General features: G+C 39.1%; 9 protein-coding genes across 14 annotated transcripts; 2 read left to right on the top strand and 7 right to left on the bottom strand.

Moving 5' to 3' along the window:
* Nucleotides 1-87: 87 nt before the first annotated feature.
* On the bottom strand, nt 88-3,614 carry LOC6611970 (FERM domain-containing protein 5). Of its 2 annotated transcripts, none has more exons than XM_002036451.2 (9): nt 3,523-3,614; nt 3,046-3,452; nt 2,200-2,304; nt 2,086-2,128; nt 1,853-2,026; nt 1,411-1,790; nt 1,268-1,356; nt 994-1,208; nt 88-863 (listed from the first exon to the last, which is right to left on the bottom strand). In XM_002036451.2, the coding sequence occupies exons 2-9, from the start codon at nt 3,133-3,135 to the stop codon at nt 241-243; spliced, it is 1,719 nt and encodes a 572-aa protein (XP_002036487.1). In that variant the 5' UTR covers nt 3,136-3,452; nt 3,523-3,614; the 3' UTR covers nt 88-240. The 2 variants fall into 2 exon arrangements, with proteins under 2 accessions (XP_002036487.1, XP_032583342.1); XM_032727451.1 differs by having other exon boundaries at nt 3,046-3,462; nt 3,523-3,608.
* On the bottom strand, nt 3,558-5,075 carry LOC6611969 (selenide, water dikinase 2). Its single transcript, XM_002036450.2, has 4 exons — nt 4,863-5,075; nt 4,422-4,800; nt 4,170-4,363; nt 3,558-4,115 (listed from the first exon to the last, which is right to left on the bottom strand). The coding sequence occupies exons 1-4, from the start codon at nt 5,017-5,019 to the stop codon at nt 3,733-3,735; spliced, it is 1,113 nt and encodes a 370-aa protein (XP_002036486.2). The 5' UTR covers nt 5,020-5,075; the 3' UTR covers nt 3,558-3,732.
* Nucleotides 5,076-5,312: 237 nt separating this feature from the next.
* LOC6611968 (myotrophin) lies at nt 5,313-6,383 on the bottom strand. The gene is made up of 4 exons (XM_002036449.2): nt 6,012-6,383; nt 5,845-5,955; nt 5,544-5,627; nt 5,313-5,489 (listed from the first exon to the last, which is right to left on the bottom strand). The coding sequence occupies exons 1-4, from the start codon at nt 6,093-6,095 to the stop codon at nt 5,403-5,405; spliced, it is 366 nt and encodes a 121-aa protein (XP_002036485.1). The 5' UTR covers nt 6,096-6,383; the 3' UTR covers nt 5,313-5,402.
* On the bottom strand, nt 6,317-8,321 carry LOC6611967 (S-adenosylmethionine decarboxylase proenzyme). The gene is made up of 7 exons (XM_002036448.2): nt 8,175-8,321; nt 7,570-7,656; nt 7,332-7,500; nt 7,000-7,278; nt 6,852-6,944; nt 6,644-6,799; nt 6,317-6,581 (listed from the first exon to the last, which is right to left on the bottom strand). Exons 1-7 carry the CDS (start codon nt 8,276-8,278, stop codon nt 6,426-6,428), a joined length of 1,044 nt encoding a protein of 347 aa, XP_002036484.1. The 5' UTR covers nt 8,279-8,321; the 3' UTR covers nt 6,317-6,425.
* A 278-nt stretch (nt 8,322-8,599) lies between these two features.
* Nucleotides 8,600-14,094, bottom strand: LOC6611966. The gene is made up of 9 exons (XM_002036447.2): nt 13,871-14,094; nt 12,967-13,794; nt 11,855-11,998; nt 10,875-11,736; nt 10,686-10,813; nt 10,465-10,617; nt 10,162-10,390; nt 9,661-9,758; nt 8,600-9,548 (listed from the first exon to the last, which is right to left on the bottom strand). The coding sequence occupies exons 2-9, from the start codon at nt 13,714-13,716 to the stop codon at nt 9,378-9,380; spliced, it is 2,535 nt and encodes an 844-aa protein (XP_002036483.1). The 5' UTR covers nt 13,717-13,794; nt 13,871-14,094; the 3' UTR covers nt 8,600-9,377.
* Nucleotides 14,095-14,598: 504 nt separating this feature from the next.
* LOC116803576 (protoheme IX farnesyltransferase, mitochondrial) lies at nt 14,599-16,244 on the bottom strand. The gene is made up of 4 exons (XM_032727452.1): nt 16,051-16,244; nt 15,805-15,985; nt 15,061-15,747; nt 14,599-14,996 (listed from the first exon to the last, which is right to left on the bottom strand). Exons 1-4 carry the CDS (start codon nt 16,120-16,122, stop codon nt 14,764-14,766), a joined length of 1,173 nt encoding a protein of 390 aa, XP_032583343.1. The 5' UTR covers nt 16,123-16,244; the 3' UTR covers nt 14,599-14,763.
* A 342-nt stretch (nt 16,245-16,586) lies between these two features.
* On the top strand, nt 16,587-19,594 carry LOC6611965 (schwannomin-interacting protein 1 homolog). 3 transcript variants are annotated; one of them, XM_032727279.1, is made up of 8 exons: nt 16,587-16,655; nt 17,159-17,765; nt 17,826-18,282; nt 18,347-18,435; nt 18,495-18,561; nt 18,623-18,954; nt 19,028-19,296; nt 19,354-19,594. In XM_032727279.1, the coding sequence occupies exons 2-8, from the start codon at nt 17,172-17,174 to the stop codon at nt 19,415-19,417; spliced, it is 1,872 nt and encodes a 623-aa protein (XP_032583170.1). In that variant the 5' UTR covers nt 16,587-16,655; nt 17,159-17,171; the 3' UTR covers nt 19,418-19,594. The 3 variants fall into 3 exon arrangements, with proteins under 3 accessions (XP_032583170.1, XP_002036482.2, XP_032583171.1); XM_002036446.2 differs by lacking the exon at nt 16,587-16,655 and adding an exon at nt 16,674-16,764; XM_032727280.1 differs by lacking the exon at nt 16,587-16,655 and adding an exon at nt 16,694-16,768.
* Nucleotides 19,595-19,801: 207 nt separating this feature from the next.
* LOC6611964 (ribonucleoside-diphosphate reductase large subunit) lies at nt 19,802-22,732 on the top strand. The gene is made up of 4 exons (XM_002036445.2): nt 19,802-19,917; nt 19,969-20,057; nt 20,300-20,477; nt 20,536-22,732. Exons 1-4 carry the CDS (start codon nt 19,866-19,868, stop codon nt 22,653-22,655), a joined length of 2,439 nt encoding a protein of 812 aa, XP_002036481.1. The 5' UTR covers nt 19,802-19,865; the 3' UTR covers nt 22,656-22,732.
* Nucleotides 22,733-22,755: 23 nt separating this feature from the next.
* Nucleotides 22,756-25,301, bottom strand: LOC6611963 (mitochondrial basic amino acids transporter). Of its 3 annotated transcripts, none has more exons than XM_032720251.1 (5): nt 25,170-25,301; nt 24,932-25,058; nt 23,976-24,084; nt 23,456-23,917; nt 22,756-23,390 (listed from the first exon to the last, which is right to left on the bottom strand). In XM_032720251.1, exons 2-5 carry the CDS (start codon nt 24,971-24,973, stop codon nt 22,804-22,806), a joined length of 1,200 nt encoding a protein of 399 aa, XP_032576142.1. In that variant the 5' UTR covers nt 24,974-25,058; nt 25,170-25,301; the 3' UTR covers nt 22,756-22,803. The 3 variants fall into 3 exon arrangements, with proteins under 3 accessions (XP_032576142.1, XP_002036480.1, XP_032576184.1); XM_002036444.2 differs by having other exon boundaries at nt 24,932-25,044; nt 25,170-25,300; XM_032720293.1 differs by lacking the exons at nt 24,932-25,058; nt 25,170-25,301 and adding an exon at nt 24,144-24,162.
* Nucleotides 25,302-25,518: the final 217 nt, after the last annotated feature.

The raw sequence follows: 25,518 nt of genomic DNA, 5'->3' as shown, positions 1-25,518 counted from the left end.
TAGGAGCTCTAGTTGTTCTTTTCCAAATGATTTTTCAAAAACCAATATTCCAATATTCACCCAATATTCACCCAAAAACAAAGTGTATTAATGTTAAAATTAAATTTCAGGCTTTGGTTTTAATATGGAATCATTATAGCATAAATATTAATGAATTGCCTTAGGTTCACTATTAAAATACCAGATGCAGCTGGAGTAACTGGGACCATAGGTAGTTAGATCTTCCGTAGGTAGGAACTCCTACTTCCCACTTCGACCCAACTTCTCCAGAACGAACTCCTTCAGCGGCTGATAGTACTGATAGCGCAGACAAAGCATTTCGGGTGAGTTGCGTAGCTGCTCAAAGGCCTCCGACTCGGATTCCATGATGAACACGGCCGTTCCGGCCATCGCAAATGCCACAAAAATTACGGACGGAACGAAGGCGTGCAGTAGGTGGAATTTGCGGAACTTCTTCACCTTCCGCGTGGATGGATCCGCGTGCAGGAAGCTATCGGCTGGCGAACTGGAGTTCACGGCGCCATCCGACTGTCCGTAGTAGAGATTGGGCGAGTAGGAGCCGTGCTGTCTGGACTCATTGTGATTCCTCGGATGATCGTAACCATTTACGGTCAGCCCGCTCTCAGTGGAAGAATGCTCGACGGAGTCCCGGTAGGCATAGCCACCGATCTGGGTGGCCAGATAGTTGACCTCATCTATGTTCGACGATCGCAGGCGTGCCTCCTCGCAGACCGGCTCCAGGCTGGAGATTTGTATGCCCCCATTGGCCTCGCTCATCCCATGGTCGTGCCCGTAGAAATGGCCATTTGGCATGCCGTAGCCCAAAGGCTCCGACATCGTGGATCTCGGCAAGCTGCTGTATCCTGAAAAAATTAATAATAATGAATGATAACTTAGCATATGAACGCGATTTCTGCAGACATATTCGTTTATATTCTTCAATATATAAGCAAAGTGAGTGGCAAATACCCAATTTAACTAGAAAGAACTTACTTATCTGTGCTAAATCCCCTTGTGGACTGGACGGCGTGGCTGGCACACTGCTCGCCTTTCGCTTGCTCGAGTTCGAGTTATTCTTTTGTTCCCGCAACGCATTTATGTTTTCAGTCAAAATTTCACGCTCAGTTCTTCCTGTGTATCGGAATTTTGTGCCCCAGGAGAAAAATCCTCCTCCCGAAATCACAGCTGCACTTTGGCTATTGGGTAATCTGCAAATGAAGCTACTAAGTTCATTTGAATCTGTATTGATTCATATATATATTCTCACGTAAAGAACAGCATTTGTTCAATGGCACATCGCCACAAGTATCGACAAGCTGCGCCAGTTGGACACTTGAAGCCAACAGTATGCTTTTTCTGGAATATACAAAATGAGCAATCATTTTTCATGGATTCATGGTGACAACTTACTGGTTCACGACTAGCGTCCGTATAGCTGAGATGCGCTATAAACATTTTGCCCTCGAAATTGATTTTGTGTATTTCGTTCCAGCGAAAATGTTGAGATCTTTTGCCGGCCACGAATGTGCTGATACCCGTATTATTTATGCCGACGTACTGCTGCGATCCGCGGTGATCCTTGACAGGATGCGGATCTATGCCGTAGGTCTCCAGGCCGCGGGCAATGCCCAGGAACTCATCCATGGCCAGGGAGAGATTCTGTCCGGGCTCACGCTTCTTATGCAGCTCGATTATCTTCTTCTCCAGACACTCCGTCTGCCGCAGCGCTAATTCTATGGAAGATACGTAACTGCCCACATGCACGTCTTCGTTATAGTCGCCCAGCTCCTCTGCACAGGAAATAGTATAGTATATAGCAAGTTAATCCATTAAAAATGGGGTTAATCTCTACCTTGAACTATTAGAGCGCCCAGTGCAGCCGCCTCGCCCAAGGAGCAGTACAAGCGACCATGTCGAAGGTCCCTCTTTAACTGCTGGTATAGCATAATCCGTGCATTTCCGGTCAGTCGAAATGGATCCGCAGGGTAGAACTTCACTCTCAGCGAAAATAATAGTGGATCCATTTCTGAAGTCAAGATACAAGTTTTAGTTTATAAAGCTTATAAGTTTTTAATCATTGCTCACCTTTGCATTGCTTAATTATGGATTTGGACAGGTCCAGCCAGTGCTGTTTCAAATTTATTCACAAACGTTTATGTAAATTAGACAAATGTTGATATTATATATATTTATACTTACCCTCTGTTTGGAGGAGTCAACATATCGCAAGCCGAAGTAATCCTTCTCCTTGATCTCCAACTCACCGCACAAGTACTCCAAAAGGTATATTCCCTTATGGAAAGGCTGTAAAATATGTGATATTTTGATATTATACTTTGTTAAACAAATCCTTATAATGTTTACATATTTTAAAGGTTAAATATGTCCTAGTATTTAGTCTTTTCTACTAATTTTTCCAAATTTCCAAATACTATCAAATAGAATACTTTCCAAATACTATCACCTCCCAAAAAATGGTAATTTGTATGACTTGTTTACACCCTCAAGGAAGTGAAATGGGGGTTAAAACTACATAGAAACAACCACAAAGTTTTCTGCAGTTTAATACCAGTTGGCTAAAAGTAATTTCAAAGCTTAATAAATATAACTTCGTTTCAAATATAACTATCAAGTAAGCGAATTAAACCCGAATTTTAAAGATTTCCTTTTTCAGCTTTAATAGCATACTTTTTGGGGATTACTACATCAATATTTTTGCCGGCAAGCAGAAAGGGCGTTAGCCACCCATCTGTTTACAGCACAAACGCAAAGGACCCAAATATACAAATAAGTTACTATGTTTTTATGCATTTACTTGGGACACCCGCAAATTGAAGAAAAAGTAAGGACGGGGAATCCCATTAAATTTAACAATATATTGTGCTATCTAAAATAGCATTATCTTCAATCGTAGCACAAATTCGGATAGAAAGGAGTACTCCATCGATTGCAGATGAGCAGTGCCTTTCGAGTTCACCAACTGATTCATCCAATGACCGGTCCAATTAGGTTAACATTGACAGAGTTCAAGAGCACAGCACAAACCTGAAATTCACACTCTAGGACATCGGAGTCGTCGAGGAGTCGCACAGTGCACTTGTACACAATGTTCCCCTCATTTTTGCTCCTGAACATTTTGTGGATTGGATTGAGTTGATTGCGACACTTTCACGGCTACTTTCACTTGAAACAAAAGTCACTGAATTGGGCGGTTTTTTATTGTGCCAGCTTATTTCAGAGCAAAAATCCGAATGCTTGGCATTCTATTCAGATATCCAAATATTTCGGCTTTGGCCGTGTCCTTTGCCGTCCTTTAGTGGTTCACGTTAGGGGTGTTTTTCGCGTGGGGAGGCTACTAACGGTATAAAGTACCAAATAAGGACAACTGCCTCGCGAACATATGTTTGTTCAGATGTGACTGTTGGTATATCGTAGCCCATGGGTGCCATATACTGGAAAAGTCTGCATAAATTAAATATAAACGTGCAAAGCGATGTGAGAGTTAAAATATGAGTTAACTACCGAGTTAGAATACATAGTCCGATAAGAATCGATGATTTGTATATCGACAGTCGATTTTATTATCGCGATAACCAAACTCGATTAAATGGTTTCGTTAATCATCAAAATTATTGCAAACCTCGCGTGTACAATAAAGTTCAGACTATTTCCGAGCCAGAGGCCTTTAAGAAATAATCCTCATAAGTTGAATAATTAATTACCACCACTTATCTACAGGCTAACTTCGATAAACTCTACATCTTCGCACAGAACTGCGTCAGACTCATTTGCGGCTGTAACATGTCCAATTTGAAAGGATTTCTGCTCTCCGTTGGTAGCTTCTTCAAAGTCGCGGCAAAATTTATCAGCGGCATCAGCAGGAAGGCATATTAAAAGACCACCAGAGGTTTCCACCGATCTACCAGAACGAAACTTTGTGCTTTGGCCAACCAAGGTGCTGAATTTAAGTACATTTTTGATGATGGGCAACTTGTTAATCTGGAATAAGACCTTTTCCTTTTGGAATTGTACTAGATTATTGGCGTGACCCAGTAAACCAAATCCGGTGATATCAGTGGCACAGTGCGCTTGATATTTGTGCATTAAGAGGGCGGCTGAAATAGGTATTATTTAGTTATAAAAACAAAGAATACCAAGGAAGTACTAACCATTTTTGTTCAAATAGGTCATCGATTTCACAGCTATTTCAAAAGTTTTTCTAATATCATCATCACTACATTCGGAAAGCAGCTTCTTGTACTTTTCGGTCTGGTTAAGCTGCCAAAGGTGGGCATCCATCGCCATTTGGCCACCCAAAGGTTTCGTGAGGACCAACACATCGCCGGGCTGCGCGTTCGACGGTCTAAATGGGCACGATATTTTAAATAAATTAAAATATATCATCCCAAGCCAATACTTACAGTATTATTTCCTCGCTGCGGCAGACAGATGTGGCTATGCCACCAATAATGCACCAGGGATTGATCTTCAATTGCCTAATAATCAGCGGGGTATTACGATAGCCATTTGCCTTCAGGGAGTTTTGGAAACCCTTCATCACCAATCCAATAACAACGTCGCGTTCTTTTTCGCTGAAGCTCGTGGAAGTGCTGACGATCATCTCCACGGTATCAAACTGCGTCACCCCAACCGCATAGACATCACTCAAGACATTAGCTAGCGCAATACGGCCCAGTAATTCGGGATCATTGACCATGGGATAGAAGAAGTCAACGGTTTGAATAAGCAAATATTCCTTGTGCCGCTTGAGTGGTATGACTGCACAGTCCATTCCAGAGCCTGTGATGATATGATTTCCCATTAGGACAATCCCCAGATCTGCTGATAGTACTATCTCTCACCGATAAGGTATCCATCGTTGTTCTTATTTTCTATTTCTGTTCCCCTTAGGTACTTCTCCAGTACTTTTTGGGGGATTTTGCAACTTCACCCGGTGTGGGTGGTAAACTTAGTAAGCTGAAAGTCGGGCTCAAGCCCATGTTTTTCTGGTTGAAACATTGTGCGCGAATTTCTACGCAGCGGTTTTAGAAACAGCTGAGAATATAAAATATCGTTTTCTAAGCTAGTGGCGGCACTTTAATACTTATCGATATTCCTGGTATTCCAGATGGGAGATTCCATATCAGTGTTTAAGGCAAAGATCAGCTGATATCAGCTGACTTCGCTTAAATAAGAAAGCTTCTATATTAAATAAATTATACATACTCAAAAATAATAAAATACTCAATATTTTGTTTATATAAAAGTGGAATATTTCTGTATCAGTTTTTCCAAAACATCGATATAAATAGTTGACGTTTTTAAAAGCTATACACGACTGTATTTAAAAGTGTACTTGATGCTGAAACATAAGGTTTGTATCCTAAAATGACATGTACATATTATGCAAGGAGTTTCTTAATCTCGTCTTTTTCCGCCGCCTCAAGGTAGCTTTGCCCATCTGGAGTAGAACCATTTTTATCAGCGCCCTGCAGTAGAAACATGTTAATTTGGCGTATATGTAGATACAAGGAAACACGAACCACTTTCAGAAGTAATTCAACACAGCTCGTATGTCCTTCCCAAATGGCAGCCAGAATGGGGGTAATACCATGTTTGTCCTTTTTCTGCAATAAATATCAGTTAATTACAATTAAGTTCTATTATTATACGAAGACCGGCATATCTTGGGTGCACACCTGGTTCATTTGTTTTGCTTGAGACTATGACAAAACAAATGTAGGTGGAGCAGACGTGTGTATATGTGCACAAATATATGAAACCAGTAACTGACGAAACATTAATGATTCACGGCCGAGTAATTCGGCATTGTGAGTTACTTACATTGATGTCGGCTCCTAAACTTATGAGAAACTTCAAGACATTCAGTTGTCCAAAATCTGCTGCATAGTGCACTGGAAAACGGCCCTTGATTTCCTCATTCACTTTTTGTGCCTGCATACAAATTTAATTAATTAATTCCAAAAATAAAGAGAGCATTAGCAACGCACATCATTCTGAAAAGCGGCTTGCACCGCATCGATCTCTCCGTTTTTTATGGTCCAAATAATGTCTTCATTAGAAATCGCACTCATTTTTATTTTTCTTTTAGGCCGACTTGTCAAATACTGCTAGAGATGGAACTTTTGCTGTGACACTTGTTCAGATCCGATAATTATTTGCTACATCTGGAATTTGCGAATTATCCAGTGTGTTGGTATATTTTAGTATTTTATATTAACAGTCCATCTGAAAAGTAATTGTGTGTTAATCTTTAAATGTAGCAACAGTCGTGGGATTTTTGTATAATGTAGTATTTATTATTTTATTTATTCGACTTTTATTTTGATTAATTAATAACGAACGAACAATAAGTTTTGTTAGACATACGCAAAACAATCACAATTGCTGTTGACTTTGGAATTTTATAAATTATCACCAGTCTTCTCACTGTGGGAATATTGTGCAAACAGAAGATTGTAAGATGGAAAGTTGCAACATTGCATGTCGGTTCGTTTCCAGTGCGATCCCTGTGAGTACTCCACCTCTAGTTCCTTCATGGTTTCGTAGGCCAACGAGCACTGTTCCACAATATTCGAAAATTATTTAAAATAATTATACAAAAATTAGATCAACAGCTTACCTTATTGGCAAAGATGGTTACAATAAACTTTCCCGGCTTGAAAGTATTGATTACTTGATTGATAAGTTTACGATAGTTACTTAATGCCACATTGGTTTCAAAGCTCACATACGAAAATTGATTCTCCGGTGTAATATGAATCGTCATGTACTCCCCCTATAAAGAATTTATGTCAATAGTTCTTGTAAAATGAATTTTTCTCTGTTACCTTATCGTTGATTCCATTCATGGAGTAGCCGCAAGGATCAAACAAAAAGTCATCAATATGCATTGTCGGCAATATGGTATCGATACCAGATTTCTGAAATCACAATCTATATGTATTGGTTTTAATCATTTAAAATATATCCTCATACCACAGTAGCTCCATTAGCATCATTGAACTTGTTTTTATAGAAGATTGACATGGTTTCGGGATCTAGATCTTGCATTAATATTTCAATAGTTTGATCTGGATCGGAGTCAACGTTTTTCTCATCCGATATAAGTTGGGTCGAAATTTTTATATCAGAACGACTAAATGTGTAGAGATACCAACACTCCAGGTTCATGGAGCCCAGACAATAGGATCTTCCGTTGGGAAAAATGGAGTCCAGATAGGTAACTTCTTCCGTAAACCCTTGATGGGGAGTTATCTAAATATATATGATATAATATCATTTAAAATGCAATTAATTTATTTGTTTACCTGAGCCTCCGGTCTAGTGAAATTCTTTCGCGAGTAGAACAAGTCTGCGACCACATTGTATCCATTGGCCTCAGCCAGCTTGAGCAACTGACCCAGGCATTTCAATGGAGTAGTCGTTCCACAAGTTTTAAGGATCCATCGTCGCTTTGAAACAAACATACTGCTCTCACTGCTCGCACCGAATACAAATTTAAAATAATTAATATTTTATTAAGTTTAGTTTTAAATATTCGCATACCTTAACACAAAAGCATCAATAATATCGTTTTTGGATGTGCTTATTATCTGACAGTTGACATTGCTAAGCACGTTTTCCCAATCAGATCTGAAAAACAACATTTACATTCATTAAATAAAGTTCAAGGCTTTTTGTATAAACATGTACACAATGCCTCGACCAAAATTTATTTTGAGATAATGAAATGGGATGGATTAAAACACGTTATCAATGAGGCCAAGGGTTAAGACAGATTTTTGAAATCTTAATTCTAATTGAATTTACAAAATTCTACAGCCTGTCAGTTTAAAAAGATATTTCCTTAAATAAGTAAATTTTGGAAATTTCAAATTCAATTTGCACACCTTCAGAATCATAACTGAGTTTGGGTAGTTACACGTGTACCGCATCTGATAAGCCTTAAACTAATTTGTAACATAATTAATTACTTAGGGACCATTTTATGTTTTTAAATTATGCATTAAAAAGAGAATTATCAATGTAGAAATACATTTCATTAATTTTCAGGACGAAAACTTAACGGCACACATGTACGTAACTGTGCATGCACTTGTGCACAAAGGACATGTCGCCTATTTGGGTTCCGCACTTGTTGAAGGACTCACCTGCTGATGTTACGTAAATCATCGTCACCGTTGGAGCTCTCCTCAAACCAAATCTCGAGGAGTTTCTCAACGCCCTCGAAGAAGTGCGAACCGTTCTCCAACATGCTGCTGGCTGGCAATAACAGATGGATCTGATCTGATACCAAAACAACGCCTGGTGATGTAAAATAAACGATGGGACTATCGATGCGAAGTGTTTGTTGTACTCTATCGATAGTTCGGGACTCTAACAGCATGTTTCCACTTACACAATCTCATATTCAACAGTCCGCGGTAAAAATTTAAGTCCCTTGCTATGGGAATTAATATACTTAAGTATATTAAACAAATACTTTTAAGAACTTTCTATATTAGGAAACCAAATTTTCCGATTGTTTATCCCATGCCACAGGCAAAGATTTTTATAAAAAACACAGATCGTATCATTTTACATTAACCAGTTTTATTGTGATTGTTAAAAATTGTATAGAGTATTTTATTTGAAAAAATAAATGAGTAATATTTTTTGTATCTTAGCCTATTATGAAGTCCTTATTTTAGTTAGACAATTTATGTAGATTCGAAACAGCATTAAGTTTTTTAGTTTCTTATAATTGTATATAATTTAAATATTTCCTTGAAAAGTTTGCATTGCGTGATTATTGCTTTTTGCATAGTTTTACTATTAAAATGTTTTGTGGAGATTATTATATTATCACATGATTTTCGTATAGGCAAGAGATTTAAAACATTATTATTTTTTAGCTTTAGAAGTTGTTCAATTGCAAAGACAGCTGAAAAATCATTGTTAAAACTGAACTTTTCATTTTAATAGAAGCGATTTTTGTTATTAAAAAATTAAAAATACTGTAAAATGGTTTTAATAAATATAAATATAATAAATTTTATTTTTAATTTAATTGCATTAAGTATTGATGTCCTCTCTTAAGGTCTATATTTAGTGTGATATTATTTAAAAGTTTTGACATACTGGTTCAATTTTCATACCTCTTTTACACTAATAAGTATTTTGGTATTAGTTTTTAAAGATACAAATGAATAAAATTTAGTTTTAAAGAATGAAAATTTTATTAATAATCTATACGTATTTTTAATCCTATACCATTTGTTTTTCTCTCTTACGCGACCTCATAAATAAACAAAATGTGGGTTAAAGGTTCTTCTTTTTTTCGAAAAGTGAGTATGGGGAATATATTTGGCGTTTTATGTTAACTTTGCATTATTTTCACTGGAAACAAGGTTAAGCGGTGCGGATAGATCCGCACTTTCACAGGTATCATTAAACGCCGGCAAAGAATTTGACTTCTTACGCCTTGATAAAATATCTTTAAGTGCTGCTGCGGTCTCGGTATCATCAATTTCCTTTTTGAATTTCTAAAATAAAAACATATTAAAAAATTAAAGTTTATGTGTATATACAAATAGATCTAGTAGCTCAATCTACTTATCAAGACTTTAGAGTAATAGTTAAAGTGCAGATACTTACATTTAAAACAAGGCCAGACATGGCTAGAGATTCCCTAGACGTCAAGAAATCCGGCTTCGTTGGTTCTATTGAAGAACATGATGACATTTGTTTGTGTTCTGCAACAGAAAGTGAATATTAATAATTTTCGCAAATAAATCATAAAATTAATAATGAAGGCTAGTAGATATTTATTCAAACTTGAGCAGTTTAACGACTTAACAGGCACGTCCAATGCCATCTACAATAATGACATCATAAAATATGATTGGACAAACCAGAAAATATTTTGGGTGGGTATGCGGTTATTATTTCGATATATTAACAGAAAATTGAATTTTATTGCTAGTTACATTAATTAATTACCAACAAAAGCAATGGTAAGGCAACATAGAGCAACATTTAAAAACCTTTATATATAATATTCTTTATATTGACATGCTTTTCAACAAATTATTTTTATAGTTAGGATACACAACAATTAGCTTTCGAATGTGAAATTATAGATGAATTCGCACTCACTCTTTTTAGATCGCTCCAATTCTTTCGGACGCCTGCGTCTGGTGTGTATGGTATCGCGTCTCATTGAATGCGGCCTGTTGACCCCATGCAGCTTGAAGTACAATCCGCAGGCGTTGCACACCATCTCTCCTCGAACACTTCGCCGCCAAATTGTTGTGGTGAGGGTGCCACAATTCGAACATGACATATCTTTTTGAGCACCAGGTATGGCATTGAAAAGGTTTATGTTCTACGAAATCGGAATTGAACCAAGAAGTGATATAATTAGTATGTGATCCAATGCGGATGACTGTGATAACGTACCCTCTTATCTTTCTTATCATCCGGAGCTGCTTCTGAAGTGGTATAAGTATCAGTCACATTCTCATTAACTACATCGATGCAATCAGTTTTGGTAGGAAAACTTTGTTTTCTTCTACATGGTTTTGATTTGCTGGATTGAGCCTCTGATAGATCCTAAGAGCACAAAGAGTATTAAACTTTCCTATAGCTATGTGCTACTTGAAATAACAGATATAGTTTACCTTTAATAGTGCTATGGGTTCTTCAGGTACTTTTGTAAATGATACTGACGACGGAACCGGAAACACGTAAGACTGGCTCATCATATTGCGAATTATTTGTGATGCCTGATTTTCCTCCTTGCTTTTAGCTGTCAAATTGGAAAGTTATTAATATTATTAAATGGCTAGTGAACGGGTAATAATACGTACCGGCTGATCTGGCCAGTGCTTGCCAGAGTTGAGTAGTTGCCGCATCTGTGGCGTGATCCGAGCTTAAGCTATCCGGAGTCTTTCTATCATTTATGGAGGACGTGATGTCCATCTCCAGTTTGTGAGAGTCGGAGCTGTCGCCAGAGTCTAGCAAGGAGCCGGTACTCGCCTTGGGTGCTTTTGATTTGAAGTCGGACCCACCAACTTGGTTAATGGTAATACTGTAGTTTTGAAAATCCTCTTCACTTCTTAAGTGTGACTGAATATCAAGCATTGGAGTTTGGCAAAAATGGTGTATTGGGGCCGCGTTCCGTTGATTAGAGTAATCGTTCTTTTGTTTTTTGACGGATAGGTCAATTTCAACACCGTCCTGAATTTCATTTTGGTTTAATGGACGTTTTGATTTTATCACAGAACTTTTAATACTTGTATCTACAGCTGCAGAAAAACACGGAGATTGCGGATTCGAACATGGAGGGGAAATTACTATTTTTTTGCTTATATCCATTAAAACGGCAGCCGTTTCAAGCTGCTGCTGCAGATTTTCATATTTCTCGATATCCGAATCCTTTTGCAGTTTTGAATCAAACTGACTGTGTGAGGATCCAGACATTGCTTTGCTCTTTTGATCGCTTTTCATAGTAATTGATTTGAATAAACTTGGATATAAGCTATGTGCTGGCATTTCTTGATTGCTAATCTCGATTTTCCGTTCCAAGCCGGGCTGGATGCTAGAATCTAATTTACTGTGGTCGTACTTAACTTTAGAGAACGTGCTTAACTCCGTCAGAGCCTTTGCCGCTATAGCCTCCGATGAAGCCTTTAAAATTGCATCGAGCTTGGTTTCCAAATCATTTGGGTCCTGCAAAAAACATAGTTCGTGAGTAGTAATTCATTTTAATTAAAGGTTTCAGATGGTTTACTTCATCATTATGGCTAAACATGTATGACTAACTAAGTTCCTTCCAATCAATACTTACTGGTCTCAGATTTTTGGATATATTTAAAAATTCTTTCAAAGCTATTTGTGAGTTGTGCGCCATGGTTCGAAATTTTTCGAAGGAATCCAATTTTTGTCTGCAGTCGCCACAAACCACGTTGGGTAATCCATCGTTAGGCAGTGCCTGAAAGAAATATGAATGTATTTTATAATGTACTATCCACTATATTCAGTTGGCTAGAAATGAGAATGATGCAATGACTAAGGAGTAAGGCGGTAACAAAATCGATCGATAGGATTGATGACTGTTTATACTTGGAACTAAAAGAAGAACATTTGCTGCCTTGAAATTGATTAATTCAAGCTAAAACTATTTGTATTATAATCAATTTTATCATTATAAATGTAAGTTGTATTAAAACTTTTGTATACAAATTTTACATCTGTAAATCTTATGTGAAATATGATTTTAATTGAGTAAATTCAATAGCAGCCCTATAAAATGATTAATACAAATAACATATGTTCCGAAGATATCATCTACGGAAATAAGCACTAAAGCTCATGAAATGCATTAAGAGAACAAATTATCAAATCAACAAATATACATAATAACAAATGAAAGTACTCGAAGTATGTAAAAAAACACATTGGGGCCATATAAGGTGTATGTACGTCGGTATATCCGCACTTAAACAATCGAAACGAATGTTATCTCTTTGGTGGATTAATGTATGTAGGTCTCTAACATACATCCATGCGTGCAAATGCACACACGTATGTACATAGCAATATTTACATTCGTGCGCTGGACACTGATGTACGAGTGTGGCGTGGTGTGCGTGGGCCTGGGCCAATGCCTCGCAATGGTTCATCGAAAAAATACCAAACAATTGATACCGATTGTTAATAGGCCATGGGATAAAAGCGGCCCAATCATTTCCTATTATTTTGACGTGTGGTGTCGTAATCACATAGATAACACACACCAGCGCACGGCAAGTACTCGCAAATGTGCGCGTGTGTGCGAGCATTATCGTGTACATATACGCGATATATCCAACTCACACACAGGTAAGAGCATGCTGGTGTATGTGCGTAATTAATGTAAATTCGTTTCTTTGCAAATGTGTTGGATGGAAATCTGCTTACCTTAATAGAGAGACAGTTGAATATCTGAAATGTAAGATGTGGTGATGATGAATCATCCCGACCGTGCTCTTTGCCGTAGTTATCGGTTCCGCTTATTTTTGTTGTATTCACACTTGTCTCCTCGCGTCCGCTCTGCTGATTATGATTATGCTGATGTTCCTCCTCATCGCGCATTGGCTCCGATTTTGTTTGGGATTGGGATAGCGATGCGGAGGGGGATGGCGTCTCCCCGCTATATGCTATATGTTCGTGATCCGACGATGACTGACTTTTGAATACTGTTGATCTCTCGGCGATGTCCGACTCCAATTGGCATTGGCGTTCGCGTTCACTCGACTTTGCGTCCGCAGCAGAAGGCACACTTGGCGTGTAATGGATTTTAGTTTGGTTTTGGGGATGGTGAAGGGTTTGTGCTTGGGTTTGCGATTGGATCTGCTGGCTTGGAACGGGCACAGGCACGGGAACGGGTATGGGTATGGGCACGGGTACGGGTGTTCCCTGGTTGCGCCGTTCATTTTTATTGGCTGATAGCGGGTTATCAACGATGCAACTGCACAGATTGGGGCTTAAAGCGCTGCAAAAGCAGTTGGCACGATTCGCGACGCCACGAAAATCGGCCGATATTCTGTCTGGGGCACTATTATTATGCGACGAATTATCGTAAATCTGTAGTACTGCAACATCGCACTCGTTAACCAATGTGAGGCACAATCGACAAACTTGGCGAAACTTATGTGGTACATTATTCATAATTAGAAATTTATATTCGTTTTGCACTGTGTAAAGAAACTTTCATACACCTCTCCTTTATCGCGATAAAAAAGATAACTGGTAAAATAAATTATAAAATGAATGTAAACACTATTCCTCAATTTTTCATTGTCACAATCCACGTTCAACTCACTAAAAATAATTCACTCCAGTGGTTCGCCACAGATTTTTCGCTCATTTGATCTAGTTTCCCGTTCAAATTACCAAACGAGGGCTCCAGCGATAGTCGCGTTAGCTGCATGATTCATCTCGGCATCGCGATAAATCAGTGATTATGCTAATGTGATTCTGTGATAAAACATCAAGGCTATTGCAACACAATACAAAATATAGTTCTTTCTATTTGTAAGACCAACGCATACAGCAGAGGAACCAGTGAAATATACTGAAATAGGGGCAACTTTTTGGTATTTCTGTTATCGATAACGACCAGCTATACTCATTTTTTAGCTAGAAATTTTTGACTTCATTATATAAATAACAAATTGCTTGTAATAGTTTTTAATTTATCTCGTTCTTTAGAGGAGAAAGCTTTGAATTCTCTAGAAAAACTGACTTATAATATAAAGACTTTGGTGGTAATTTGATTATTACAATTAAAAAAAAAAAATAATTTTCAAATCAGCTGTTGCGTGATATGAAACAGCTGGAATCGGGGTGGATGTGAACTTACAATTTATACCGTTCCCTTAAACGGAAATCCTTCCTTATGAAACAAGTGGAACTTTATTGCTTAAGGAACAATATAATAAGGTCACACTTAGATTCATATAATTTAAATTACTATACGGATGAAGAATTCTGTGCCAAATTTTATATTTTAAATTTATTTGCATTGAGCGCAGGTTTAGTTACATCGCATATTTTTCAAGGATGTCGTGTCATTTATTAGGCGCAACATATATTTGTCGCACAGAGGTACGTGTTTCCTTAATATTAAATGACTGTTTTTACAAGTTGCAGAACACTAAGTATATTTAAACTTCACACGATACTTAACATTTTATCAAATCAATGTTAATATTTCTATCTGGGTCCTTCGGCTACGGCGACGGGCAGGACATTACCAAGACTGCTAGCAGAATGCTTTATCGCACTGTACGTGGACTCCTTTTTGTTCTCCTCACCGGCGGGTTTGCTGAAATACCATTCCTTCTTATTGGCCAAAAATAGCAGCATCAGGGCGGGCAGGTGTATCAGGGAAAATCGGAACAGCTTTCGCGAGCTCCCACTATCTGACTTTTCATAAAACTTGTACGCTGCAAGCAAACAGAACGTATTAGACATAACACATAGGATTCCATGGTTAATGAGTATATTTACCAAGGTAGGCGAAGTACGCGTTCAGAGGTAGTGTTTCCAAAGCAAACCAATAGTTCGTTACGTCCAGTACGGGTGCCATCGCTGAAAGTCCGACAATAGCCACCGAATATCGGAGCGCGGTGCGGCGACAAAGTCCCGGATTGGTAACGGCCATCATTCGGTAGCCGGCACGGGAGTAATCCGGCCGAAGGTTCCACGACAGAGCGTTGAAGTGCGGGAACTGCCACGCGTACAGCACCCCGGCTAGGATCATGGCGCCGGCGTCCAGGGTGCCGGCACAACCAGCCCATCCCATCAGCGGAGGAATGGCGCCCACTATAGAGCCTACCCAGGTGTTGACTATGCTGACACGCTTCATGGGCGTGTATATCGTGGTGTAGAGGAACAGGTTACCCGCTCCCAGCGCCGCCGTCAAACCATTCACTCCGAAGTACAGCATACTCAAGCCGGCAGTTGCCGACACCGCGGCGAAGGTGACGGCATGCAGTGGTGTCATTTGCCCCGTGACGAGCACCCGATTCTTCGTCCTCGACATCTGCGAGTCGAAAGGAACTTCATGATACTGATTAATGGCATTCGCCGCAGCCGAAACGAGTCCAGTGCCCAGGGTGCACATTGCAAACGTTGTGGGATCGAAAGCGGCTGGTGCCATGGCATAGCCGCCCATTGTTGTAATGACCACCAGCGCTGCAACGAAAGACAACTATGGTCGATATTTGGCCAACGTTTAAGCATCTCGCTTACATGTCAGCCGGAACTTGGATAGCTTCTTGTACTGGCTAAGAGTTTTCCCGGGCATGGTGTACGGACTAGGCATCCAGGTAATTTGACTATCGGGTAAATGCTGGACCTTTCCCTGGGATATTGGTGCCGCTGGGATGACATCTCTGTTATCTTGGGAAGCTATCGTTGCTGCAGTGGAGTACTGAAAATGATGGGAAAGTTATAGTTTGTTATAGTGGTTTGTTGCGTAATGGCCAAGAACCTCACCCGAATGAGCACCAAATCAACCGGCGTTCTTAGCTGGGATTGAACCCGCCGAATTCCTTTGAATAATATCATTATTATTCACTTATTAGTTATGTCTACGGTTATTTCATTTTTCTAGTTGTGTTCGGATTTCTATTACTTTAAAATATACAATGTTATGGTTTTTTAAATCACATTGTGCTTAAGTGTTACCATATATCAAAATGAGAAAAATACTGAGTGCAAAAAATTGAATCAGAGGTATTCATAAATTTTTGAGATTTTTTAAGAACTTTGAAGTAAACATAGCAAAAAGTTTTAAGCCTATTCCTTAAATATTAATAATATAAGTTTAGATTAAAATAAAATTCTGTGTTATGGTAAAACTTATAGACATTTTCAGCTTCGATTTTTAAGTTTTTTTCTTCTACTCAGTTTTTGCATATATAGTTAAAAATCCGTTGTGAATTAATTTTTTGTTCTACTGTAAATTAAATATTTTGTGATAATATTAAGTATTGTTAACAACACTATATTCCAAGATTTGCGCATGCGTCAAACGTGTAATTTGCTTTATATGTGTGGGAGTAATTTTTACATCTGAATGCAGGAAGGCCAAAGTCCTTGTAAGTCTTCATTGATTCAATAATTAAAATTTTAAGCAAACGGAATACATATTAGTTGTTAACAGGCGAAACAATCGTTTAAACAAAGCAAATACAAGAACTTATAATTGCAAGTAACTTTAACTATCTTCAAATAATTCTGTTACACAAATTTGCACCTGCACCAACTTTTTTCGGCTTGATTCTTGTTTCACGACTTTAAGAATACAAAAAATGTAATTTCATTCATGTTTTGTAAATGACACTCTAACATTTAAATACATATAAAGTGAAATCCCTAATTCATTTTTAACGTGATTTATAAATACGAAAATGAGTTGAAATAAAGAAAATAGTGAGGTGGAGATAGTGGTGTCCTTTTACAAGTAAAAGGAAATAAGAAAAAAAAAAAAAAAAAATCTTAAGCCATTTTATTGCTAATGTGAATAAGTAAATTAAATTTTTATTATGATTGCACTGTAGTTGTAATCAATATTTAAGTCATCTAATCTATATTCTTCTAGACAACTTATTCCAATGCCCATGCCGAGAATGGATATCTATATAACAAAGGGCATCACCAACCCCAACTACCCAGGATTTCAGAAGTTCGCGCATACCCTTTCCGATGACTACATAGAGTACTCCGACATGGAGTGCAATGAGAGCGATCTAACCGACAGCGATAGAGAAGATGAACAACCAAACACCTTTCCAAGTAAGGTGTCCAAGGAATCGGGATCGGAAACCTTTAAGAATGCCCAAGACTCGATTTTAAGTAACTGCGACAATGGAAACACATATATACCAGAAGAGGAAAGAGTTAACAGATCGGAAAATATTCCGGATATTGTAAATGAGAACTATAGTGCAACTTCGGAAAACTCCAAGCGAGCTTTGCAAAAACCGGACCTTATATACAATCTAAGCCAGAATTATACGACCAATCCTGAGTTTCCATCCTGGTCATGTACAATTAATTCGAAATACGAAGGTCAGTTGCAAGGCCAAAGCCCTATCGATATTGTTGGGGATTTTGGCGGAGAAGTGGAGCGTGAATTCGAGCTACTTCTCACTGGATATAAAAACAAGAAGGAAGCGGATGAGTTAAAGGGATCAAATATAGATAATGTATGTAGATATTTATAATAAAAGAGATCAGGCATGTAAAAGCATAATTGTTACTTACAGATTTGCGATGCAGAACTATCAAATGGAACGGAGGCACTTAAGCAAACATCCTCGACGCGATTGTCCGGGAATAGTACTCGGAAAAATAAAAAGAAGAACACTCCATACGGACATCAGATCGTGAAAACGAAGCATCCAAAGCCGTCGCATGACGAACGTCAGTTGCCACCGGACACGTTCGACTACAAAACGTATAGCCAACGAAAATATATCATTTGTGATGCTGACCAATACTCGTCCGTTCCGGAAAAGAACAAAAACGATAGTCCGAACCCAAATCAGGGTGAAATACCCAACTTAAGCAGCTTGGAAATCGGTGGAAGTGGAAGCCAGCAGAATCTGGACGAGGACAATAACAAGGTGGCTAGTCGGAAGTACTTAAATCAATCGCGCTGGTCTCAGTACTTGGAAGATCCCATCAAGTACTCCAAAGATCAATGTTCCACCATGGTTTTAGGTAATTTCAAATAAGAATTAGTTGTTATAGATTCTCGAGTATATTATTATTTATATTGTTATAGAACAATTTGATGCGTACAAGATTGCAAATGATATGGATGTGGAAACATTGCAAAACCATTATAAAAAGGTTAAACAGATAGAGAAAAAGGTAGGTACAATATAATCGGAATAATAATATCATTAGTTAAATATATATTCCAATTACAGCGGCGATTCAATCGAGATGAGATACGCAAGAGATTGGCGATCGGAGATAAAGATTCATTAAATAATGGTTAGCCCAAAAGATATTCCAGCATTTCTATATTTTCTTAAATACTATATTTTATATTTAGATATCAAGAAGGAGGAATTTCTAACCGGATCCGATAATGAAAGTTATAGCTCCGACTCTGAGACGTGTCCAAAACTATCAAGTGGTGTACACCGCAAGCAATCCGATTCCTGTGAAACGAAACGCAATAAGGAATTTGAAAACGATAAAATCTTTCAAAAGAACCAAATCAACCACGATAAAAGCATGAATCATATGAATGGCAATCCCATTGGTACAACAGATTATCCGTCGGATGAAAACTTGTTCTTCTTTGCGAATCAATCAAAACTTCAAATAGAGGTTAGAATAGCACTAGCTCAATCGAAGGAAATAGCTCAGATGAAAGTGAAGGTGTGTTTTCCACAGGATTTATTTATTTATTATACAAATGAATTTAATTTTTTTGGTAATTATCTTTTTCTAGGCAAGAAAACATGGCGTAACTCCCATTGTGGACGTAATTCGATCAATGCTGTGTGATGTTGGCATACAAATGAACTCCAACCATCGATGGATTTCGAGGCAGCTGCTCACTGGAATCCAAGTTCCGACTCTCCAGCTATTGGTCAACAATCTCCAGGAGTATATTGAAAACCTGAACGTGACACTACTGGAGAGCCTTAAGGAGCGAGATGATCTAAATTCGGACCAAGATGATATATTACACGATCTCGAAAAAATAAATAACTTTTTGTAAGTATATATCTTATCATTTCATATGTATTTATTAATAGTAATATATCTTTTTAGTGTTTTCCAACAGCAATCTGGACAGCAAGTCAATAAAATAGTTAGACACAGCCATTTAGATTAAATTAAACACTTGAAATTGCATATTTTATTAACAACATGTTTACAAATATTATAATCACTTGTATAATTGATAACAATCTACCGAGACCGTTTATAAAACACATACTCAAATGTTCTTCAAAAACTGTTATATTTATGTAATTATAAAAAGCTAAATAAATAAAAATACAACTAATTATTTATATTAACACTAAACTAAATAAAACACCCGTGTATTAATACAAACAGTTATTTATATATTTATTTGATTATCTAAAATTATTTGTTTTTAAATTTGAGTGGAACGGTTCGAAATTATTTTGTTTCTTGATCGTTTCAAAATTATGCGTTTTGAAAGTGCGGCATTTGATCAACATGTCGCACGGTAACACTGATAATGACATTAATTTGGCGCCTTTTTGTGCTTGCAACAATCAATTTTCCGCCTCCTGTGAAATAAAGCAGTCAATATGTTGAAGAACAAGTCCATGAAAACCTCAAAATTATATGTTATTAAGAGAGGTGGGTTACAATTCCTTATCGTTATGGCTGTTCTTAATATTTTTATTTCAGATGGCAGGCAGGAGGAGGTACACTTCGATAAAATAACCTCAAGAATCCAGAAGCTTTGCTACAACTTGAACATGGATTTTGTTGATCCTGTAAGTTTGTTTCTAATGTTTAAAGGTGCTCTTCATACAGATTTCACTCCAACTCAGTAAGTATGATGCGTATTTATATGTGATATGTGATATGGGTTCGATCTCATCTGCAACAAAATGTGCGAGCGCCCCTGGTGAAACTCATGTGGGAAAACCTAAATAAATACAAACCATTTGAAATCAGCAATCAGAAGATTATTTGAGCAGTTTTCCTAATGTGTTATTTTGGTTTATCTTTATAGGTTACTATCACCCTGCAAGTCATCAATGGTCTGTACTGCGGCGTGACCACCCAGGAACTGGACAATTTGGCTGCTGAAATTGCAGCTGGTTTAACCTGCAATCATCCGGACTATGCCATCCTGGCTGCTCGCATTGCAGTGTCCAATTTGCACAAGGAAACCAAGAAGGCTTTTTCTGGTAAGTTCACAGCTTGTCTTCTGAGTTCTTCAGTTAATCCAATCATGATTCCTACTAGACGTCTTCGAGGATCTGTATAATCACGTGAACAAGGAGACGAATCAAAAAGTGCCCTTGGTATCTGAGTTCCACTACAATGTGGTTAAGAAGAACGCCACACGGCTGAACTCGTCCATAATCTATGATCGTGACTTTGGCTATAACTATTTTGGCTTCAAGACGCTGGAGCGTTCCTATCTTCTCAAGAGAAACGGAAAGATCGCAGAGCGACCGCAGCATATGCTGATGCGCGTTGCGATCGGAATCCATGGAGAGGATATCGATGCGGCCGTGGAAACCTATAATCTTCTGTCGGAGCGCTACTTCACGCATGCATCGCCCACACTGTTTGCCGCTGCCACAAACCGGCCGCAGTTGTCGTCGTGTTTCCTTCTGACCATGACAGCCGACTCCATCGAGGGCATTTTCAAGTCTGTGGAACAATGCGCCATGATCTCCAAGTCCGCCGGTGGCATCGGACTCAACGTGCATTGCATTCGTGCAAAGGGCACCTCGATTTGCGGCACAAATGGTACTTCCAATGGGTTGGTTCCCATGCTGAGGGTCTTCAATAATGTGGCACGTTATGTGGATCAGGGAGGCGGCAAGCGTCCCGGTGCCTTTGCCATTTATTTGGAACCCTGGCACTCGGATGTCTTTGAGTTCCTGGAACTGAAGAAGAACACGGGCAAAGAAGAGAATCGCGCACGCGATCTGTTTTACGCCCTGTGGATACCCGATCTCTTCATGAAACGCGTTGAGGCCAACGGTGATTGGTCGCTCATGTGCCCCCACAAGTGTCCTGGTCTCCACGAAGTGTGGGGCGATGAATTCGAAAAGCTGTACGAGAAATACGAGCAAGAGGGTCGGGCCAACCGAACGGTTAAGGCTCAATCCCTGTGGTTTGCCATCATTGAGGCGCAAGTGGAGACCGGAAATCCGTACATGCTCTTCAAGGACGCTTGCAACAGGAAGAGCAACCAGCAGAATGTGGGCACCATCAAGTGCAGCAACTTGTGCACGGAAATCGTTGAATATTCCTCACCGGATGAGATTGCAGTCTGCAACTTGGCCTCCATCGCCCTCAACATGTTCGTCACGCCGGAGAAGACGTATGATTTTAAGAAGCTCAAGGAAGTCACCAAGATAGTTACCAAAAATCTAAACAAGATAATTGATATCAACTATTATCCCCTGCCGGAGGCAAGGAAGTCCAATTTGAGGCACCGTCCCGTGGGCATTGGTATTCAGGGATTCGCTGATGCCTTGATTCTCATGCGTTTCCCGTACGAAAGCGAAGAAGCCGGTCTTTTGAATCAGCAGATATTCGAAACCATTTACTATGGCGCCTTGGAAGCCAGCTGCGAACTGGCCCAGACCGAAGGTGCATACGAAACCTACGAGGGCAGCCCGGTGAGCAAAGGAATTTTGCAGTACGACATGTGGGACAAGGTGCCAACGAACCTGTGGGACTGGCAGAAATTGAAGGAGTCCATTAAGAAGCACGGTGTCCGGAACTCCCTGCTCGTTGCTCCCATGCCCACTGCATCTACGGCTCAGATAATGGGCAACAATGAATCCTTCGAGCCCTACACCACGAACATATACACCCGGCGAGTTCTGTCCGGCGAATTCCAGGTGGTCAACCATCATTTGTTGCGCGACCTAACCGAGCTGGACTTGTGGGACGACGACATGAAGAACCAGATCATATCCAGCAGGGGATCGATTCAAAACATTGAGACCATCCCCCAGAAGGTGCGAGATCTGTATAAGACGGTGTGGGAAATCTCAGTCAAGTCCACGATTAAAATGGCCGCCGATCGTGGTGCGTTCATAGATCAGAGTCAGTCGTTCAACATACATGTGGCCGAGCCAAACTATGGAAAGCTGACTTCCATACACTTTTACTCCTGGAAAGCAGGTCTTAAAACCGGAATGTACTATCTGCGCACCAAGCCAGCTGCGAATGCCATTCAGTTCACCGTGAACAAGAAGCAGGGTGCAGTGAGCATGAATGGCCAGAATGGCACCGCCGAAGGAAGCCCCCAAAAGTACGAGGAGGATAGGGAACGGAAAATGGCCGATATGGTTTGTTCGCTCGAAAATAAGGACGCCTGCATGTCCTGCGGTTCTTAAAAGCATTCACATAGACTAATATATATATTTAATTGTAATATCATTACGTTGAAATAAACTTAAATTATGGATCTTTAGGTGTTTGGAATGATTCAAATAGTTGTTACCTTCAACAGCGCATTTATAAAGGTACTAAAGAATTTATACTTTATTTTAAATTACAATCGGATGCTAAACGTGCTTTAGATTCTTTGGGAATGTTGATCGTGCTACTCCTGTAATGGCTGTGAACGACGTCCTTTGGCGTGGACACATACTGATGGGACATGGCATTCTCCGTGATTATTTTGCGAACCACTTCCTCAACCGTTGGCGCCGTCGCCTCCAAGTCCGCTTGGCTCTTGTTGTCCAGGTTGACGATAGTCAGTGGCTGATCGGCATTCAACACGGAATCCATGCCGCCCTTGGCATTGCAGAAGTCTAGTACCCAGGACACCACGAAGAAGCAGGCGGCGTTCATCGGAAAAGCCCGGATCAAGGTAGAGTTTAGGCCGCGAAAGAAGAACTGCGGTCCCTCGTTCCTAAAGCCCTTCATGGCACAGTCGATGAAGCCATTGTATTTGGCATTGGCGCCCAGGGCATCTGCCTGCATGTGGGTCTTCACCACGTCGATGGGGTAGCACGCCAACCAGGACGACATGCCAGCACATCCGCCGGCCATCAGAGTGTACGCCACGCCGGGTGTCTCCACTTGACGCATAAGGTACTCGAAGGACACAAAGTAGCTGGCAAAGCCTGGTCAAGCAAACGAAAGGGAATGCTAGCTTAAATGTCGTGTCATCGGTGTACATCCTACTCACCTGGAATATCTCTTAGAATGGTGGCTGTTAATCCCTTGAAGGCACCTCCGATACCCTCCGTTTTTACTATGTGCTTGAGGCAGTGGATGGGTCCAGTGAACTTGATGCCGCTATCAACCTGCGTGGACAATTGGAGTCGCGTTTTGGCCAACTCCATGGGCGCACACACGAAACCCTGGGCCACACCAGCGATGGAGCCAGCGAAGAAGTGGGACGTCAGCGAATTGGGGTCATCGGACAAGCGTTGCACGTTTCCGTAGACCCCGAAAACGATGGCGTTCACCAATCCGATTCCTCCCATGGGACTGCTGATACCCCGATATAATCCTCTGAAGCTGTCTCTTTGCAATATCGTCCGGAAGCAGTGGAAAGTGCCTTTGTACTTGGGATTGCGAGGATCATCGGTCTGCAGGTGGACCTTCACGGTATCGAAGGGATGGCCGACAAGAACACCAGCAGCACCTGGATTTCAAATCTATTTGATAAGAGGATGGCTTTGCATAATTGCAGGAAAACTTACCGCCCAGGAGTCCGGCTACGAAATCCACAACCATTTTAGGAGAAAAAGTTTCAGAGGTGGCCTTCAGTTGAATGTCGCCGATCTCTGAACCTCTCTTCCGGTAGGGATCCTAAAAAAATAAAGTTCTTATCAATTCAAAAGGTAGAGTTACACTCGCGGTTTCTTAACAACAAATCCATATATGTTTTAAACAATATTTAGTATAATTTTTTATTGCACTTAATGCTAATTTTTAACAATGTGCTCCAATGAATTTGGGAATAATACTCACTACTATGCGCTGAAATAATTTGTCGCGTGTGTCTCAAACTCATTTTTCAGTTGTCGCGATGATATTTTCATTGGCGGATGTTAGAATAACTGATAACGCGCTTTTAATATTTTAATTCAAAACATACAATTTAAAGCAAAGGTGTAAGCTCATCTAGAGACTAAAGAGTACCTCACATTAGAGAATTTAATCGTTTTATTTCATTTATGGGAGTAGGATATTCAGTTTTGAACTTGGTAATTTGAAAAGTTTTTTTAAGTTTTCAGTTTCATTATAACTGCAATTTATAATGACTTCCATCAACCAATCGTTTGATTTCAAGTTAGTTTTTGGGTATTCCCATAGTCCAGTCCTTCAAAATTGTGTATGTAATCAATATTAATTCTATATTATGTAATAAAACTCAGCTTGGACATTTTCGCATTTGTCGCGACTCAATCTTTGTGTTAAGAGATTAAAAATAAAATGTCATTAATGTGACCTCTTAGAAATCAGATTCCGTGGGGCATCAACGACTTTGGGAACTTAATAACAGTGTATAAACTTGTTGTTAATAAACAACCATGGTATAATAATAAAAAAACCCGGAATTCGCAGAGGATAAGAGCAAAATATTCGAGTGAGGTAACTTTTAATTTACAGATCAAATCGAAAATCGAAATAAGCAAATTCTAATTTTAATTACCTTATCATTGTTGACACGATATATAAACGGTATTGTATACATCTTGAAGATTTTACATAGTACACTGGATCAACATAGATTTAAGCCACCATAGACTGCCAATGTTTCTTATGCTAAAAAATAGAAACTTAAAATAAAATCAAGTCAGAATGCTGTGAATTTGGATCTTAATCACGCAATGATGTCGATCCAAAAGTAAACAGCGGTTAACATTTAATATCATATTGTTAATACTTACCATGAGTGTATGAAATGTACATTTATTCATTCATATTTATATCATAGAAAAAATAAATAATTTTGTCCACAATAATGTTTGCATTTCAAAACTGTGTTACTTTAGACAAGCCCACTTTGTTTCGGGAAACTTGGCTTATCTTTAATATTTACACACAGATAATAAAGTCGAAATCATTTTTGAAAATAACTTTTTCGTCATACGTATTTTATTGATGTTATTTTACAGTAGAGAATAGTATACCCTATATATGAATTACAAAAACCTTAAGATATTGCGACGGTGACGAATGGTGTGATGAATAATATATTTATCTTGTTGCACAAAACTAAATATATAATTGTTATCA

This window comes from Drosophila sechellia, chromosome 2L (genome assembly GCF_004382195.2).
Source record: "Drosophila sechellia strain sech25 chromosome 2L, ASM438219v1, whole genome shotgun sequence".
Taxonomy (NCBI): Eukaryota; Metazoa; Arthropoda; class Insecta; order Diptera; family Drosophilidae; genus Drosophila; species Drosophila sechellia.
Note: the sequence above shows the minus strand (reverse complement) of the source record. Positions and strands in the feature narration are given on the sequence as shown.